Source organism: Sinocyclocheilus anshuiensis, unplaced genomic scaffold (assembly GCF_001515605.1).
Source record: "Sinocyclocheilus anshuiensis isolate Anshui unplaced genomic scaffold, SAMN03320099.WGS_v1.1 scaffold1514, whole genome shotgun sequence".
Lineage (NCBI taxonomy): Eukaryota > Metazoa > Chordata > Actinopteri > Cypriniformes > Cyprinidae > Sinocyclocheilus > Sinocyclocheilus anshuiensis.
This window is the reverse complement of record NW_015546148.1, coordinates 169,623-190,604: the sequence shown is the minus strand read 5'-3', so window position 1 is coordinate 190,604 and position 20,982 is coordinate 169,623. Positions and strand designations below refer to the sequence as shown.

At 35.1% G+C, this 20,982-nt stretch overlaps 1 protein-coding gene across 1 annotated transcript in view; it reads right to left on the bottom strand.

Moving 5' to 3' along the window:
* Positions 1-16,544: 16,544 nt before the first annotated feature.
* Positions 16,545-20,982, bottom strand: part of LOC107701245 (calcitonin gene-related peptide type 1 receptor-like) — a 26,692-nt gene continuing 22,254 nt past the window's right edge. Inside the window, exons 10-12 of the mRNA XM_016503207.1 lie at positions 20,540-20,749; positions 17,863-17,904; positions 16,545-17,119 (exon numbers count right to left, since the gene is read on the bottom strand). Of these exons, the coding sequence (XP_016358693.1) occupies positions 16,874-17,119; positions 17,863-17,904; positions 20,540-20,749 (498 nt within the window). The 3' untranslated portion in view covers positions 16,545-16,873. The remainder of the gene's footprint in view (positions 17,120-17,862; positions 17,905-20,539; positions 20,750-20,982) is intronic.

Sequence of the window (20,982 nt, the reverse complement as noted above, 5' to 3'; positions counted from 1 at the left end):
ATAGATAGATAGATAGATAGCTAGATAGATAGATAGATAGATAGTTTTGCCGTCTGTTGGTCAGTATGAATGTAACAGCTGCTCGTCTCATCTGTTTTGGCTTTTGACGGCTCATTGCTCTTGTGTTGAGTTTCTGTTAATGATATGATTGGTGTGTGTGTGTGTGTGTGTGTTAAGGTTGTAAATCCATCTTAATCAGTGGTCTAGGAAACAGTAATTAGGTAAATATTGAGATGAACTCTAATGAGGATCTGGACTAAAGTTAGACATCGCAGGATTACAGAGTCACACGAGGAGGTGTGTGTGTGTGTGTGTGTGTGACATGAAAATGATCAGTTACAGTACATGTGGGACGATGTTGAGGTTTATCTGTCTCACACACACACACACTCTCTCTCTCTCTCTCTCTCTCTCTCTCTCTCACACACACACACACACACATGTGAATTGTGGGGACTTTCCATAGACTTTCTATTACTTTTATACTGACCAAACAATATTTTCTATCCCCTAATCCAACCCTAACCCTAAACCTACCCTTTACAGAAAACCTGTTTGCATTCTTACACTTTCAGATAAACATCATTTACTATTTTTAATCATTTTTTTCCCTCGTGGAATTTTTTTTTTTTCTCAATGTCAAAAATTTCAGGTTTCACTATCCTTGTGGGGACATTTGGTCCCCACAACGTAGCAAAAACAAGTACACACACACACACACACACACACACACACACACACACACACACTGGGCAGGGATTGTAGGTGGGGGGAGTGAATGTACAGCGCTCTCTCCCACCTTCAATACCACGACTGAGGTGCTCTTGAGCAAGGCACCGAACCCCAACTGCTCCCCGGGCGCCGCAGCATAAATGGCTGCCCACTGCTCCGGGTGTGTGTTCACGGTGTGTGTGTGTTCACTGCTGTGTGTGTGCACTTTGGATGGGTTAAATGCAGAGCACTAATTCCGAGTATGGGTCACCATACTTGGCCACACGTCACGTCACACACACACAGAAGAGGTGCGTGTGAAGTGTTTTCACTCATTCTTAAGTGTGACTCTCATCAGCTGTAATGAGTCTGAGCTGTGTCAGATGTCCTTGTGTGTATTAATAAAGTCCCAGAGGGGAAGATTATCAGTCAATAACAACCTAAATAACACATGACCTCAGAAGAGACACCAGTCAGATGAACTATTATGTGCTACGTTTAAGTGCTTTTTCCACGGATAAAAATAAAATAAAACAACACAGGTTTAGAGTTTCTCAATCATGCTGCTAGCAACAGCAGGGTCATGGGTTCGATCCTTGAACGCAGCATGAGTTATTTTGGGTGCATCTGTCTGCCAGATGCATCAGTGTAAATGAAGCAAAATGTTTTCATTTTTCGGTGAAGTAAACACTTTTATCATTGTTCTTGCAATCCGGTGTTGCTTTTTATTCATGTCATTATTTTTGGATATTTTAAAAGCCATTTTCTTTCATTAAAATGTTTGTGTATTTTTGCAAGTTTGAAAGTGGATGGAAAATAACAGAACAATGTTGGTCTACTGGGGAAAAAACATTCAGTTTATATAAAAAAACTCAAAGAACACACACTTTGCTTTTTTTGTTATTCAGCAGAAAAGGCCACATAAATCTGAAAAAAAAAAAAAATTGAAGTTAAAGTTTTAGAATAAAAACTAAACATTGCTAATATTGTTAGGTGTGTAATGTTCCGTTTATTTATTTATTTTTATAATTGTTTTAAGTCACTTTGGAAAAATGCATCTGCTAAATAAATAAATGCAACTGATTTTTAAAAATAAAAACTGATGTTTTTATTATTGTTATTATTAGTCAACATTTTTAAATGTCAACATTTGATAACAATGCTGATAGAAAATCAAGAGTTATAGCTAACAGGGAACACTCTCACAACATTACCATTAACATTATTTAATAATTATATAAATGTTCTTAATGTTTATGGAGCGTTCTTATAAATTTTAATATTTGATATATGTTCTCATAACATTGAGAGAAAACATTCTTAGAACAACATTCTTGAATTGTCCGTAAGGTAATTTTATCTGACGAACGTTCTCATAATGTTGAGAGAAAACGTTCTTAGAATGCTGAAAATAAACATTCAATTATTGTTATTTTTGATGAAAAAATTAGTAGAACGTTGTAAGAAACGATTTTAATCACAAGAAAACCGTGCATTTTAACGTTCTTAGAATATTAAAAATTAAACATTCAAATAACGTTATATTTTAGGTGAAAATAAAGTTAGTAGAATGCTGTAAGAAATGTTTTAGTAACATTTAAACAATGTTATAATCACAAGAAGAAAACTGGACACTTCAGCGTTTAAAACAATGTTCACATAACGTTTTTATTTGGGCAAGACAAAACTGATTTCAATAGCGCTCTAAAAATGCAACATGATTTTTTTTCCTTCAGCTATCAGAGAACATGCTCAGAACTTCGACAAACGTTCTTGACAAGGTTCCATCAAAGCTTTGAACAAATGTTTTTCCAGTAACATTAGTAGAATGTTCATTGTTTGGTCTTTAGTCACATTCTCAGATTACTATACATTGTTCAATAGAACGTATTTTTTTTTGTTCTGAAACGTTTTAGTTAAACATTAATATTTTCTACTTCTTTCAGAACGTTCCAAGCACTGGAACATGATCAAATGGAACGTTCCCTTAATGTTCACACAACGAAGAAAAAAGTGTTTTAAACCATTTTTAAAACGACGCTTTGAATGTTTTCATAACTTTACTTTAGCAACATTTTCTTAGAACATATTTTGTTAGCTGGGCAGTTGTTCTGACAAAACAACAAACGTCCAGCTATAACAGACATGTTTTAGCCTGATTGTTTTGCATCTGGGTTACTTACGAGGAGGTCAAAAGTTCTCAGATTATTCCCAGACTGAGCTGAATGAATCCTGATTTCATCTAAGGATTGATCAAATCCTGCGAGACTCGTGCTGTGGTGGTTTAGCTGATATTCTGGGTTTGACCTCCATCTGCTGGTGATAGTCTGGAGAGTTTCTCCAGCTGTGGCCAGGAACGACTGATGTCGATCAGTAATTCAGGAACTTCAAGCTCTGCGTCACAGATGTCATGAATAAACTGAGAAAACATCTTGACAGAACACACAAGCCTAAAAACACACGAACACAAACAGCAACCCTCTTGAAAAAAACAGCATATGCTGGTTAGGTATGTTTTGACGCTGGGACGCTGGTTTAAGCTGGTCCTTTGCTGGTTTATGCTGGTCCTTTGCTGGTTTATGCTGGTCCTTTGCTGGTTTAAAATGGTCCTTTGCTGGTTTAAAATGGTCCCTTTGCTGGTTTATGCTGGTCCTTTGCTGGTTTAGTGTCAGCCCTGTTGAAAAAAAAACAGCATATGCTGGTTAGGTATGTTTTGATGCTGGTTTAAGCTGGTCCTTTGCTGGTTTATGCTGGTCCTTTGCTGGTTTAAGCTGGTCCTTTGCTGGTTTATGCTGGTCCTTTGCTGGTTTAAGCTGGTCATTTGCTGGTTTGAACTTGTCCTTTGCTGGTTTAAGCTGGTCCTTTGCTGGTTTATGATGGTCCTTTGCTGGTTTGAGCTGGTCCTTTGCTGGTTTAAGCTGGTCCTTTGCTGGTTTATGCTGGTCCTTTGCTGGTTTATGCTGGTCCTTTTGCTGGTTTATGCTGGTCCTTTGCCAGCACATGACCATCATAAACCAGCAAAGAACCAGCTTAAACCAGCATCCCAGCGTCAAAACATACCTAACCAGCATATGCTGTTTTTTTCAACAGGGAAATGCACTGACGATTCCACTGCTGTAAAACTGTCTAAATCGGAGTAGAAATAAAGCAGAGAACAGCAGCTGGATCAAGACTAATCTGCTCCAGTAGCGCTTCAACAACACGTAGTGTTTGCATTTTCATTAGCCCAGTAAATTCTATTCTATTCTATTCTATTCTATAATATTCTATATTCTATTCTATTCTATTCTATTCTATTATTCTAGAACGTTCTCAGAGCTTTGACTAACGTTCTGGCAAGGTTCTCCAAGACATTCTTTGAGTAACTTAAATAGAACGTTCATTTAAAAATTATCGCTCGTTAAAAACGTTCTCAAAATGTTACCACAAAAACATTATTTATACGTCTTTTCTGAAACATGAGTTGGACATGTCTAACTTTTACAGAACTACTGACTTTCAGATGGTTCAAAGAACATTAAAAAAATAAGGGGAAAAAAAACATTTTTAAACATTTATAACGTTCGGGAAAATAACAAGTTAGTGGGGACGTTAGCATATTTTTGTTAGCTTGCTGCTGTCCATTAATTAAACATCTCCTCCCAGTCGTTCACTCTGTTTAAGCATGTCTTTTCACCTCAGATGAAGGAGATGTTTGAGGAGATGAATTATTGAGGCCTCGGTTGGGCTTACAGTTTATGAATAATATAATGAAGAATAAAATAAGCTCCGCTGAAGGTGATGAAGCTCTTGAGCTTTAAACTTAAATGAGATTATCTTGAGTTTGACAGCTGAGTTCAGGAAACATTTAATTGTACTTCTACAGTTCGCAGTTCTTCTAATGCAAAACTTGAAGTCACTTAGCCTACCAAGTACTATGTACCACGTTTTTATATGTACCATGGCAGGCTAATCATTCGGTATCATATCAAAGAGTCGTGATATTCCTATTTTAACCATTACTGTATCATAACCCCGTAGTTTTACATTTTAATTATATATATTTATTTGAAGCACTTTATTATGAGAAAATAACACGTGACACTTCGTGTTGTGGCTAGCAAGCTAGACGTTCACTGATGCTAATTCGGAATGATTAATAGCCTATACATGGCGAAACAGTAATGTTTCTTTAGCTTTATGTGATTTAATCACGTGTAGACGTGTTTAAAGACGTCTATTTGAGCGTAAATGTTTGCAGGTTGGTTGTTTACGTTTTCTAAAGGAGTTATTTCACGCTGTTGTCCCATGGTGTAATGGCGGACTTTGAATCCAGCGATCCAAGTTCAAATCTCGGTGGGACCTCCTCCTTTTCCGAAGATCAAGACATTATAAAAAATTAAAGATAAGGGCCCGTATTCATGAAACATCTTAAGGCTAAAAGTAGCTCATAACTCGCCGATTTAGGAGAAAATCTTAAAAATAATTTTATTTAGGACTCCTAAATTTTTGCTCTAAGAGTATTTCACAAAGCGTTTAAGCACTAAAACTAGCTCCTACATCTGTGAAAGGTTAGGAATAGTGAAGAGGACTCCTAACCCTGTTGAAAAAACCAGCATATGCTGGTTATATGTTTTGACGCTCTGGTCATGTGCTGGCAAAGGCTGACAATTAGCTGAACACACACTTGTTTAATTAATTAATTTCACTTAGCCTGCATTTTAAAATCTTGATTTGAATGTGGCAATTAGCATTTTTATTTTAAACCTTTATTTGAATACGGCAACACAATATCGCACTCTACAGTATTTCTATGAATAAATCTCTGACAGAGACTATCAGCCAATCACTGTGTGCATAGTTAATAAGCATGCTGACATCATCCATAGCAACGAGGTAAGCCCCGCCCCCTTACTCTGAGCTTAAGACTTCTCTCTATTCCTTAGTACAAGTTTGTCTCAGCAGCTTTGTGAATAGGTTTTAAGAGAAAACTCTTAGCTAAAAACGTTTACTGCTCTTTAGGAGAACTCTCAGTGGTAAGATATAATGTTTTGTGAATACGGGCCCTGGCCTGGAAACCACAAGGTTGTAGAATAAAATCCAAAAAAAGTATTATGCTGCAACGTCAGATGTGTAGCGACTCAAAGTGCGTCTGTTGTGCACTATAATAAAGACCAAGATGAATACAGTGAAAAAAGAAGAACATTTCAACAGAAGCTTGGATGTCCTTCATGGACTGATCCACTCTTCTTGTGTTGAGTACGAGGAAAGCTCGATCTTGAGAGTGACTCATTCTGCATTCATATGAACAATGCATTTGTACATGACTCAGTATCCTGAAACGCTTTTCAAATAAATAAATGAAAACTTCACGGACTTTTGCGTCTATTTATGTTACAAGGATAGCTTCCTCAGGAACCATAGAGAGAATGTGGTGCAGAGGCTGTGGGTTAATCAAATAAAACCTAAAAAATAACCTATAGGAAACTGTATGTATAGGTTCTCTTTAGGTTATAACAAAAACCTCCCTTGCAAAGTTTTGGAGACGTTAGTAATGTTTTGGAAAGGTTCGTTTATGTTTATAAAACCAGAACATTTTGTAGGCTATAAGTTGTCTTTAGGTTATCACAGCAAACTGTTCTGGGAGGTTTTTGAATACGTAATTGTAATACAAGTAAGAAACTGAAGTGAGTTGCTGTTTTTGTCACTCTTCTGAGGAAGATTCATTCACTGGTTTTGTTAGTGTACCCACACAGAGACATTTTGGTCAGATTTATTTAATGTTCATCCAGTTTGTCTTTATTCAAAGTTGATCTAGACAAGTATATGGAAACTATCCAAAGCTCTGTTAATCTAAAAACAGCGAAAACTGCTTCTCTATATTCATCCTATGTGTCCTCTTAAGGTGTAAATCTATTACTTTTTTGTTAACCTGGCAACACATCCCTTACAAAAATCAAATATGATTTTACTAAGAATAAAAACACCATAATTACTATAGTTAAACCATGGTAAAAACAAATTAAGCAAGGTTTTGCTACACTAACCATAGTTTAGCCATGGTATTTGTATAGTAAAACTGGTTATACAAAAAAAAACATGGTTACTACACTTTTACTATAATAAATCGATGGTTACTTTTCTTAAGGGATTTGTATCTGTGTATACTTTCTTTCTTTCTTCCTTTTTTCTTAGTTTTTACAACTGCGCTGCATTAATGGTTTCATGTTTTGTACTGTTTAAGAAAGAAAGAAAGAAATCAGAAAAAAGATTCACAATACGCGTTCCGAAGTTCTGATCTGAATCAAATAATTCGTTATACGCGTTCCGAAGTTCTGATCTGAATCAAATGATTCGTTATACGCGTTCCGAAGTTCTGATCTGAATCAAATGATTCGTAATCTGTGCTCCAAAGCTCCGATCTGAATTAAATGATTCGTGATACGCGCTCCAAAGTCCGATCTAATTCAAACAATTCATGATACGTACTTTGAAGTCCCAGTATGAATCCAATGATTCGCAATATGTGATCTGATTGGAGCGCATCGAAACAGAATCACTTTGCGACGCAATGGTTTGATTCAGAGTTTCGAAAAGATCACTGCATGTTTTTTAAAATCATCAAGCGGTCAAAATTCGAAAATGAATAGCTCTTTTGAACTGTTTTTTGCTGGTGAATCGTTTGAACTGAATGATCAAAGTCACGAAGTTGAATTTGAATCGGAGAGGTTCCAGCTTAACTCAAATGAATCGGTTTGTCTGTTTCAGCGCTTTTCGCTCAGTCAGCCATGTTTACACAACACTGTATAATTCTACTACTGGCTCAGCTCGCTGGTTTTATGACATTAATTGAAATAACTGTAAAAATCTATTGTTTACAAATAAAATATCCATATTTCCATTTCCACATTGAAACATCCAACACTATGAACATATTCAGGTGAGGTAACAGGTGCTAACCAGTGAAACACTCCATTAACATGACGAGCTGCAACTCAAAATACATGTTAGATGGAAACATTATGATGGAGTTTCTAGCTTAATTCACTATTTTTGAAATAGTTTGAGCTGCAGTTCATGCAGTTGCTGACAGTTCAATGGGAAATCAGTTGAAAGCATCCAGTCTCTCAGACCATTGAAGTGAATGTTTAATTTATCAGTATATATTGTAATAAATATTCGTGAATTTATTGCTGTATCTGATTGTATTAGTCTATACAGAGTGATAGTCAATGTAAAAGAGCAAATGGGAGAAGCAGCTAGATGAACACCAATTCTTCATGTAGTACAGTAACGAAAGTTCAAATGCAAGTACTTTTATTGAGTTTCACTAGATTCATTACACAAATAGTGATATTCCAATATTAACAAGTCAAAGTAGAATGTTGTCTCTTCGCATTTTCCCATAATAATCACAAAAAGTAAATCATAAAAACACAGGAACATAAAAACTCCCCTCGAAGGGCTCATGAAGCAGATACATTCAGTGAAAAACACAAGTGCTTAGCTATACAACAGCTTATTTATATATACATTATATATACTTATATACAACAGCCCACTGCTCCGGGTGTGTGTTCACGGTGTGTGTGTGTGCACTTTGGATGGGATAAATGCAGAGCACTAATTCACGTCATGTCACGCCACATGTCACGTCACTTTCACTTTTCACTTACAACATCATATCTTTATAAATATAAAAAGTCCCGGTATATTCCTCTTTTCGCTCCCTCTTGCGCACAATTGAACGCGCAAACCTCCCGAGAGCACATGCGCACTACCTAGTGCACTACCCTAGCAATAACCAGGGCCGGACTTACAGTTGAGGTCAAACGTTTACATCCCCTTTCAGAATCCGCAAAATGTTAATTTACCAAAATAAGAGGGATCATACAAAATGCATGTTATTTTTTATTTAGTACTGACCTGAATAAGATATTTCACATAAAAGATAGTTACATATAGTCCACAAGAGAAAATAATAGTTGAACTTATAAAATGACCCCGTTCAAAAGTTTACATCCCCTTGATTCTTAATATTGTGTTGTTATCTGAATGATCCACAGCTGTGTTTTTAGTTTAGTGATAGTTGTTCATGAGTCCCTTGTTTGTCCTGAACAGTTAAACTGCCTGCTGTTCTTCAGAAAAATCCTCAAATTCTTTGGTTTTTCAGCATTTTTGTGTATTTGAACCCTTTCCAACAAGGACTGTATGATTTTAAGATCCATCTTTTCACACTGAGGACAACTGAGGGACTCATATGCAACTATTACAGAAGGTTCAAACGCTCGCTGATGCTCCAAAAGAGAAAAACTATGCATTAAGAGCCGGGGGGTGAAAACTTTTGAACAGAATGGAGATGTGTAGCCTACATTTTTCTTATTTTGCTTAAATATCATATTTTTTCATTTAGTACTGCCCTTCAGATGCTACACAAGATAGTTACATGTTTTCCAGAAGAAATTTACCCTGATCTTCAAATTCAAAAAGAATGTGGTAGAAAAGAACATCGTGAGATCGCGACGAACTGAAGTGAATGACAGTCAGGATTTTACAGCCTAGAAAGTGTGCAAAGAGCACTCCTTCTATAATCACTAAAAGCTGTCAATGACTCTTTGCACATTTTCTAGGTGGTATAATCTTTTGCCTAAATATCATATTTTTTCATTTAGTACTGCCCTTCAGATGCTACACAAGATAGTTACATGTTTTCCAGAAGACAAAATAAGTAAAATTTACCCTGATCTTCAAATTCAAAAAGAATGTGGCAGAAAAGAACATCGTGAGATCGCGACGAACTGAAGTGAATGACAGTCAGGATTTTACAGCCTAGAAAGTGTGCAAAGAGCACTCCTTCTATAATCACTAAAAGCTGTCAATGACTCTTTGCACATTTTCTAGGTGGTATAATCCTGCCTGTCATTCACTTCAGTTCGTCACGATCTCACGATGTTCCGTTAATCAGTGAAGCTCTCTACACTGCACAATGAATCTCTTAATTACATCATATCTACACATTGTTATAATGAGAGGATTTGCGAGCTTGCAGAACTCAGCACTTGACAAAAACTGCATTTTGAGCGGTGAGTAAACATTTGATGCTCTACACACTGGAGCATTTGCCAAATATGTTTCGCCAATATCAGATGGGGCCCCCTGATTCCCCGGGGCCCTAAGCGGCTGCTTACCTCGCTTATTGGTTAAGTCCGCCCCTGGCAATAACCACATATCCAGAACGAGTTTACCTAAAATCTGCTAGAGTATCAGATGATAATACCAACAAGTCCACTAATTAGTTTGCATACGGTACACGAGACACGGAGTGGCGGAAGACGGACAAGCGAAATATCCGTTTGTTTGTTTGTTTCTACATATGAACACAATCCTTCCATTTATATTGAAATATAAATACGTGAACAGTTTAGACTGAATAAATGGTGCAAACAGCAACGTTACAGTCAGACTGATGTGTTTAAATGTACAAATAGGCTACAAAGTGTTTAGAAGTACAAATAAAACACTAATACATGCATTAATCCATAACAAAAACAATTAACTCTTTAACTGGTCATGTGGTACACAGAAGTACAACCCAGCTAACAGGAACGTTCTCAGAACTTTAGCTAACTTTCTGGTTTTCTCAAAGTTACGAACTAACATTCTTCTAGTAACGTGAACAGAACGTTCATTCTGAGTAATCTGGTCTTAAATAACATTCTGAAATGTTAGGACAAAAGACATTACTTATACATTGTTTATGGAATGTTTTTCTTAAACATTTTAGATGGACGTTCCTCTGACATTTTTTAAATGTTCCTAGCTAACGGGGAACATTCTCACAATTTTCACTAACGTTTTTTAAAAGTTATAAAAAAGGACAAAACGTTCTTAAAGTAATGTTTAGCAGACGTTTTCTATAACTTCATTAATATTTCGTAAACTTTCTCATAATGTTACGAGAAAACATTCTTAGAACAACCTTCTCGGAATGTTCTTCGAATGTTATTTCCATTTGATCATTTTTTTTGTAACTTTTAAATAACATTCCAATCTTGACATTTTAACATTATTAGAATATAAAAAAATAAAATAAAAACTTTCAAATAACTTTATATTTCAGGTGAAAATAAAAGTTAGCAGAATGTTGTAAGAAATGTTTTTGTAGTCTTTAAATAATGTTAATCACAACAAGAAAACTGGACATTTAAACGTTCACAGAATATAAAAAAATAAATGTTTAAATAACATATTTAAGGTGAAAATAAAGTTAGTAGAAAATAGTAAGAAACATTTTTGTAACCTTTAAATAATGTTAGAATCATGACAAGAAAATTGGACTATAAAACGTTTTTAGAACCTAAATTCATTACCTGGGTTTAAACTACTTGTTTCAGAATGTTAAGAGAATATTCAAAAGTAACATTCCCATAACGTTTGCAAAAAATGTTTCATTCACAACTTTCAAATAACCAGGAATTTTTTAAAATATATATTTAAATATTTAAAATCTAGACGTTTAGAGAACATTCAGAAATAACATTTTCGTAACTTAAAGCTGCAGTCCGTAACTTTTTTTGGTTAAAAATGATAACAAATCTATTTTTGAGCAAGTACATAACCAGCCAGTGTTCAAAACTATCTCTGCCCGATTCACAACGGTTAGCTTATAATAATGTTGTCTAATTTGAATTGGCGGGAAATTCGAGCATGCCGCTGCATCATTACGTCACATCTATATCGCATCTGAGGATCCTGCAGGTGGCGGATCGTTTATAACCTTTTCTCACAGCAGCTGGAATAATTAAATTTATCACTTTGATGGCGGATTGTAATCCAAAAAGGTTTGTGTTTATGAAACACAAGTGACTGAAATTAGATTATATTCCAGTTTTAAATGTGCATATGATTACAGATAGCCTAAGTGGGATTACAAAAGAACCGGTTACAAGGAAGAATAATTAGCTTTTTGGGTTAAAATAATTTTTTTTTATATGAAATTCGAATTGTATGACAATTAGAGATTAGACTGTACAGAAATTGAAATCTACATGTAACGCTAATACACACTACATACATGTAGTCACGCAATGCTGATGTTAACATGAACAATTTGAGAACAAAGTATAGCAATAATAATAATTTGCACGGTTTGATGTGATATGAGCTAACCGATCGTTAGATTTAATCACCATTGGTAGCGCAATTTATTGTAATGCTTTTTTTCCTCAGTTGTCAGAACAAAAGTGGCAGACTTGTTACTTACTTGTTCAGATGTCAATATCCAGTGAAAATTCTTATTTGGGTTATATTCCAAGACGTAGGCTAGAATCTGTGATTCCCGAAGTACAGGATCCACACCAGTGCAGTGACTGACAGCCAAACATACTTCTCAAAACATTAGATTCATCTCACAATTTGAGTTGAATTACTGAAATAAATGAACTTTTCCATGACATTCTAATTTATTGAGATGCACCCGTATATGAGTGCGTGGCAGTTCACGCCGGCGCGCCTAGGAAAAGCACACAAGCGAGTCATTTTGAAACATCAAGACAAATAAAATCATGACACGAAACACGATTCTTTGTTCTCTGAGGTTAATATATCTGTTCTGAGACAGTCATACATTATTATAGGCCTACAGCCTAGAAAGTGCGCAAAGAGCACTACCTCTATAATCACAAAAAGCTGTCATTCCAGATCATTCACTTCAGTTTATCACGATCTCACGATGTTCCGTTAATCAGTGAAGCTCTCTACACTGCACAATGAATCTCTTAATTACATCATATCTACACATTGTTATAATGAGAGGATTTGCGAGCTTGCAGAACTCAGCACTTGACAAAAACTGCATTTTGAGCGGTGAGTAAACATTTGATGCTCTACACACTGGAGCATTTGCCAAATATGTTTCGCCAATATCAGATGGGGCCCCCTGATTCCCCGGGGCCCTAAGCGGCTGCTTACCTCGCTTATTGGTTAAGTCCGCCCCTGGCAATAACCACATATCCAGAACGAGTTTACCTAAAATCTGCTAGAGTATCAGATGATAATACCAACAAGTCCACTAATTAGTTTGCATACGGTACACGAGACACGGAGTGGCGGAAGACGGACAAGCGAAATATCCGTTTGTTTGTTTGTTTCTACATATGAACACAATCCTTCCATTTATATTGAAATATAAATACGTGAACAGTTTAGACTGAATAAATGGTGCAAACAGCAACGTTACAGTCAGACTGATGTGTTTAAATGTACAAATAGGCTACAAAGTGTTTAGAAGTACAAATAAAACACTAATACATGCATTAATCCATAACAAAAACAATTAACTCTTTAACTGGTCATGTGGTACACAGAAGTACAACCCAGCTAACAGGAACGTTCTCAGAACTTTAGCTAACTTTCTGGTTTTCTCAAAGTTACGAACTAACATTCTTCTAGTAACGTGAACAGAACGTTCATTCTGAGTAATCTGGTCTTAAATAACATTCTGAAATGTTAGGACAAAAGACATTACTTATACATTGTTTATGGAATGTTTTTCTTAAACATTTTAGATGGACGTTCCTCTGACATTTTTTAAATGTTCCTAGCTAACGGGGAACATTCTCACAATTTTCACTAACGTTTTTTAAAAGTTATAAAAAAGGACAAAACGTTCTTAAAGTAATGTTTAGCAGACGTTTTCTATAACTTCATTAATATTTCGTAAACTTTCTCATAATGTTACGAGAAAACATTCTTAGAACAACCTTCTCGGAATGTTCTTCGAATGTTATTTCCATTTGATCATTTTTTTTGTAACTTTTAAATAACATTCCAATCTTGACATTTTAACATTATTAGAATATAAAAAAATAAAATAAAAACTTTCAAATAACTTTATATTTCAGGTGAAAATAAAAGTTAGCAGAATGTTGTAAGAAATGTTTTTGTAGTCTTTAAATAATGTTAATCACAACAAGAAAACTGGACATTTAAACGTTCACAGAATATAAAAAAATAAATGTTTAAATAACATATTTAAGGTGAAAATAAAGTTAGTAGAAAATAGTAAGAAACATTTTTGTAACCTTTAAATAATGTTAGAATCATGACAAGAAAATTGGACTATAAAACGTTTTTAGAACCTAAATTCATTACCTGGGTTTAAACTACTTGTTTCAGAATGTTAAGAGAATATTCAAAAGTAACATTCCCATAACGTTTGCAAAAAATGTTTCATTCACAACTTTCAAATAACCAGGAATTTTTTAAAATATATATTTAAATATTTAAAATCTAGACGTTTAGAGAACATTCAGAAATAACATTTTCGTAACTTAAAGCTGCAGTCCGTAACTTTTTTTGGTTAAAAATGATAACAAATCTATTTTTGAGCAAGTACATAACCAGCCAGTGTTCAAAACTATCTCTGCCCGATTCACAACGGTTAGCTTATAATAATGTTGTCTAATTTGAATTGGCGGGAAATTCGAGCATGCCGCTGCATCATTACGTCACATCTATATCGCATCTGAGGATCCTGCAGGTGGCGGATCGTTTATAACCTTTTCTCACAGCAGCTGGAATAATTAAATTTATCACTTTGATGGCGGATTGTAATCCAAAAAGGTTTGTGTTTATGAAACACAAGTGACTGAAATTAGATTATATTCCAGTTTTAAATGTGCATATGATTACAGATAGCCTAAGTGGGATTACAAAAGAACCGGTTACAAGGAAGAATAATTAGCTTTTTGGGTTAAAATAATTTTTTTTTATATGAAATTCGAATTGTATGACAATTAGAGATTAGACTGTACAGAAATTGAAATCTACATGTAACGCTAATACACACTACATACATGTAGTCACGCAATGCTGATGTTAACATGAACAATGTGAGAACAAAGTATAGCAATAATAATAATTTGCACGGTTTGATGTGATATGAGCTAACCGATCGTTAGATTTAATCACCATTGGTAGCGCAATTTATTGTAATGCTTTTTTTCCTCAGTTGTCAGAACAAAAGTGGCAGACTTGTTACTTACTTGTTCAGATGTCAATATCCAGTGAAAATTCTTATTTGGGTTATATTCCAAGACATAGGCTAGAATCTGTGATTCCCGAAGTACAGGATCCACACCAGTGCAGTGACTGACAGCCAAACATACTTCTCAAAACATTAGATTCATCCGCGCTGGAGCCGTGCCGGTGCACAACCCACGTAAAGAAAATAATTGCGCAAATAACTGCAATTGCAGGTTTCAAACAGAGATGGCGACAAAGAGGCAAAACGTACAGACTGCAGCTTTAATATGAATGTTAGCCAACCGTTCTTAGAACATGTGTGTTAGCTGGGAGTGCTGTGTAGTGTTGGTGATATTGTGTGCGCATGTTGAGACAGACGCTCATATTTCCGTGGACTCGAGCACGTCGCAGCTCTTGGAGCAGACGCTGCCGTTGCTCTGGCCATTGAGTACGTGCGCAGTGCCGCTGGTGTTGGCGGGGCCATGCTCGAGGCCGATGGTGACGCGGCTGGTCTCGGTGATGGACGAGTTTGTGTGGTAGTTACAGTGAGAGTCAGTGGTCACCAGACGCCGGCACATCCACTGACCGCGATACTGCGCAAACTTACGCTGCAGCGCCGACTGCACCTGCGGGAACACGCGTCAGCATTTCAGATCAGTTGTCTTCATTTAATTTTCCATAGGCAATTTGGTTTTGGTATATATATATATATATAAATATATATAAGAAAACTGGACATTTAAACGTTCACAGAATATAAAAAAATAAATGTTTAAATAACATATTTAAGGTGAAAATAAAGTTAGTAGAAAATAGTAAGAAACATTTTTGTAACCTTTAAATAATGTTAGAATCATGACAAGAAAATTGGACTATAAAACGTTTTTAGAACCTAAATTCATTACCTGGGTTTAAACTACTTGTTTCAGAATGTTAAGAGAATATTCAAAAGTAACATTCCCATAACGTTTGCAAAAAATGTTTCATTCACAACTTTCAAATAACCAGGAATTTTTTAAAATATATATTTAAATATTTAAAATCTAGACGTTTAGAGAACATTCAGAAATAACATTTTCGTAACTTAAAGCTGCAGTCCGTAACTTTTTTTGGTTAAAAATGATAACAAATCTATTTTTGAGCAAGTACATAACCAGCCAGTGTTCAAAACTATCTCTGCCCGATTCACAACGGTTAGCTTATAATAATGTTGTCTAATTTGAATTGGCGGGAAATTCGAGCATGCCGCTGCATCATTACGTCACATCTATATCGCATCTGAGGATCCTGCAGGTGGCGGATCGTTTATAACCTTTTCTCACAGCAGCTGGAATAATTAAATTTATCACTTTGATGGCGGATTGTAATCCAAAAAGGTTTGTGTTTATGAAACACAAGTGACTGAAATTAGATTATATTCCAGTTTTAAATGTGCATATGATTACAGATAGCCTAAGTGGGATTACAAAAGAACCGGTTACAAGGAAGAATAATTAGCTTTTTGGGTTAAAATAATTTTTTTTTATATGAAATTCGAATTGTATGACAATTAGAGATTAGACTGTACAGAAATTGAAATCTACATGTAACGCTAATACACACTACATACATGTAGTCACGCAATGCTGATGTTAACATGAACAATTTGAGAACAAAGTATAGCAATAATAATAATTTGCACGGTTTGATGTGATATGAGCTAACCGATCGTTAGATTTAATCACCATTGGTAGCACAATTTATTGTAATGCTTTTTTTCCTCAGTTGTCAGAACAAAAGTGGCAGACTTGTTACTTACTTGTTCAGATGTCAATAGCCAGTGAAAATTCTTATTTGGGTTATATTCCAAGACGTAGGCTAGAATCTGTGATTCCCGAAGTACAGGATCCACACCAGTGCAGTGACTGACAGCCAAACATACTTCTCAAAACATTAGATTCATCCGCGCTGGAGCCGTGCCGGTGCACAACCCACGTAAAGAAAATAATTGCGCAAATAACTGCAATTGCAGGTTTCAAACAGAGATGGCGACAAAGAGGCAAAACGTACAGACTGCAGCTTTAATATGAATGTTAGCCAACCGTTCTTAGAACATGTGTGTTAGCTGGGAGTGCTGTGTAGTGTTGGTGATATTGTGTGCGCATGTTGAGACAGACGCTCATATTTCCGTGGACTCGAGCACGTCGCAGCTCTTGGAGCAGACGCTGCCGTTGCTCTGGCCATTGAGTACGTGCGCAGTGCCGCTGGTGTTGGCGGGGCCATGCTCGAGGCCGATGGTGACGCGGCTGGTCTCGGTGATGGACGAGTTTGTGTGGTAGTTACAGTGAGAGTCAGTGGTCACCAGACGCCGGCACATCCACTGACCGCGATACTGCGCAAACTTACGCTGCAGCGCCGACTGCACCTGCGGGAACACGCGTCAGCATTTCAGATCAGTTGTCTTCATTTAATTTTCCATAGGCAATTTGGTTTTGGTATATATATATATATATAAATATATATATGAAGAGTTTATTTGCAAAAACCGATAAACGCCACTTTAAAAAAAAATGAGCAGGTGTGACCCTGGAACACAAAAGCAGTCTTAAGTTGCTGAGGTATATTTGTAGCAATATCCAAAAATACATTGTATGGGTCAAAATTATCCATTTCTCTTTTATGCCAAAAATCATTAGGATATTAAGTAAAGATCATGTTCCATGAAGATATTTTGTAAATTTCCTACCGTAAATATATCAAAACTTAATTTTTGATTAGTAATATGCATTGCTAAGAACTTCATTTGGACAACTTTAAAGATGATTTTCTCAATATTTTGATTATGCAACAAGAAAAATTTCAGATAGTAATATTAGACATTACTGTCACATGAAATTATGCATCCTGTTGTTATTTCGGAAATAAACACAGGGAGGAAAATATTATTATTTTGCATTTTAATCGAATTTTGTGTAAAAATGTCTAACAATTTTTTATAGTCTGATTAAATAATTACAAGAATAAAGTTCAAAATCAATGTTAATATTACTTCTGGTTTATGCTGCACAGTAAGCCACTACAATCCTCACACGTTTATGCTCATCTAAAGTGCTTTAATAAAGATTAATGATGTATTAATTATTAATTAATGAAATAATGAAGTCATACCTCTCCATTACAGAAGCAGAAGATTACAGCCACCAGGAGACCCTGCAGAAACACAAACTCTCAGTAAAACACACTGTATGACCAGCTTATTATTGCTAACTAAAATCAAAACCATTAGAAAGATTTTTGGAATTTGAAATAAAATTAACTTTAACTGAATATGAAAGACCATTAAATTGAAAAGTGCCATTGAATACAAAAATAAAAAAGGTAATTGAAACTTTACATCTCACAATTCTGACTTTTTTTCTCACATTTATGATTCTATATACAAGTTAACATCGGAATTATGAGATAAAATGTAAGAATGTGAAGAGAATTGTGAGATAAGCCATATATATATTCACCTGATCAAAAAGTTCTTCATGACAATAACAGATAAATATATCTCTTTAATTTATCTTCCATTTATACAAAAACTATTTACAAAAGAAAGAGGATGTGGATGCAATATGTATAAATAAACATGAAACATAGGTTCTATAACAAACAAACATTCAGTTCAATAGGAGTTATATACTCACTCCATTTGGACCAAAAGTCAACAAATATATATATTTTTTGGTAATTCACACAGAATGTAATTTTCTCCATAGTAAACATACTTTTTACAATGTTAATCCAATCCTGTATTTGTGGTGGATTAGGTTTATACCAGCATCTAGTAATAGCTTTTTTACTTGAAGCAAGAATTATTTGTGACCCTGGAGCACAAAAGCAGTGTTAAGTCGCTGGGGTATATTTGTAGCAACAGCCAACAATACATTGTATGGGTCAAAATTATAGATTTTTCTTTTATGCCAAAAATCATTAGGATATTAAGTAAAGATCATGTTCCATGAACATATTTTGTAAATTTCCTACTGTAAATATATCAAAACTTAATTTTTGATTAGTAATATGCATTGCTAAGAACTTCATTTGGACAACTTTAAAGACGATTTTCTCAATATTTAGATTTTTTTGCTTCCTCAGTTTCCAGATTTTCATGTAAAGTACCTCAAAACTAAAATCAACTGCAGTGTTTAAAATCTTTTCTAATACGCTATGTATACGTTTCCAAAAACTTGTGATATTAGGACATCCCAAAATATGTGAAAATGGTTAGCATCCTGTGAGCTGCAATGTCTCCAACAATTGCCTACCCTTACGAAAAAGAAGTTTATTCAAGTGTGCAATTAGTATACTAAAATAGGAAAGTATACTTTCAGTCTACTTTTTATGTACTTCTCAGACATGGGCTTTACGTACTTCTCAGAAATATACTTAAAATGACGAGGTAATAATGACTGTCAAGCTTTGGGGTGTTGATCGACTCCATCTACGTTTTGATTATCATTCTGAATCCAATTAATAGTCTTTTTTCAGCTTTTTGTTCAAAATGTTGTTTATTTCTTTTTTTTTAATGAAACTTACCCACATTCAAGTGTTTAATAAAAAAGAATGCATGAAGCTAGAAAAAAATTTTTTTTTTAAAACTACTAAACTAGTAGTTTACTGAGACTATACTTCAAAGTGTACTACAAGTATTTAATTAGTAAACTATCAGTATACCTATTAGTTCACTTTTAGTATAGTTGCAGTACAAACTAAAAACATAGATGTAAACTAGTTGTGTACTCATAGTTTACTACTGTTATACTTAAACGTATACTTTTATATACTAGAAAGTGGGCCAATTTAGTCCCAAGGAGTATTGAAATAGTACACTTACAAGTATACTACTAGTACACTGATATTTGTATACTTACTACATAAAATATACTTTAACTTTACTTAAGTATACTTAATAAAATAAACTTGAAGTATACTACTTTTTGGTAAGGGTAGAAATGTATTTTTCTGTTTTGGAGTAAGGAAAAACCGAGCAGTATTTCTCCAGCAAAATTTTCTCCAATATGAAGAACGGGAAGTTGCATCCATTGTAGTTTACATATGTTTTCCCAATCCTCAGTTGAGATAATAATACCACTTTCTTTCTCCCATCTCTCCTTAATGTACAGAGATGAATGAATCTCCCTGTAAATCCAATGCTCTGTATAGTTTAGTAATAGTCTTCAACATTGGTTCAGCTGAGGAGAATATTTGATCTAGAGCACTCTTATTTGGATCTCTGTATTTTTTTGTCTTTTATCTCAGTATTCCTATCAGTGTTGTATAAGGGTTGTATTTTTTTATGCATAATAGAATGTGATCAAACAGTTTCAAATAGCTGGGCTAAGATATATAATAAATTATTTTGACTGCAGAAATATGTTATTTCAGTACACACATTATCCCACCGGTCACAATTATGACCGACCGTAAAACATAAAAGAAATTTCACACACTTTTCCAAAAAAATGTCAAATAATAATAGTTGATTATTTCAAAGGGTCACTAATGACACATCATTTGGATATTTTCATCTCTGGGACAGATTTGGGGTTAAACGGGTTAATAACACTAAAATAACACTGCTGTACAGTCACACAGGTCTCAAAGAAATGCATCCGTTTAATAAAACATTTAAAATGCAATAACAGCACTTTTTATGCTAGTGATATTAAAAAAACAGTGGAAAGTGCTCAAGCAGGCGTTTATTTAATTAGCTACAGAAACAAAACGCCTCATGGGCTGATTTTACACATCTGTAATGCATTTTTGACCGACTGCACTGATTCTCCGAGTTCATCACCTGGAAATGGGCGAAGATGTTCATGAAGAACTCATAGACGGCCCGAGAGACGCGTCCGCTGGGCTCCAGCGGCACCAGGATGAACTGAGCGCCCAGCAGAGGAACCAGGATGATGGTGGCACGAACCGCCTTCATGTAGACGTTAGTCTCGATGCAGTGAGTGACCCGCAGTTTGGTGATCAATTTTAACAGATATTCACATAGAAAACAGTTATTTTAAATAGGAAAAATATTTCACAATTTTACTGCTTTTGCTGTATTCTGGATCAAATAAATGCAGGCTTTGTGAGCAGAGGAGACTTCTTTAAAAAACATTAAAAATCTTGCTGTTCAAAAACGTTTGACTGGTAGTGTAATGAGTAAAGTACCGCATTACTTTTAAATTTACAATGAAATATCTGAGTTACTTTTTCAAATAAGTAACGCCAGTTACTTTGTTTCCC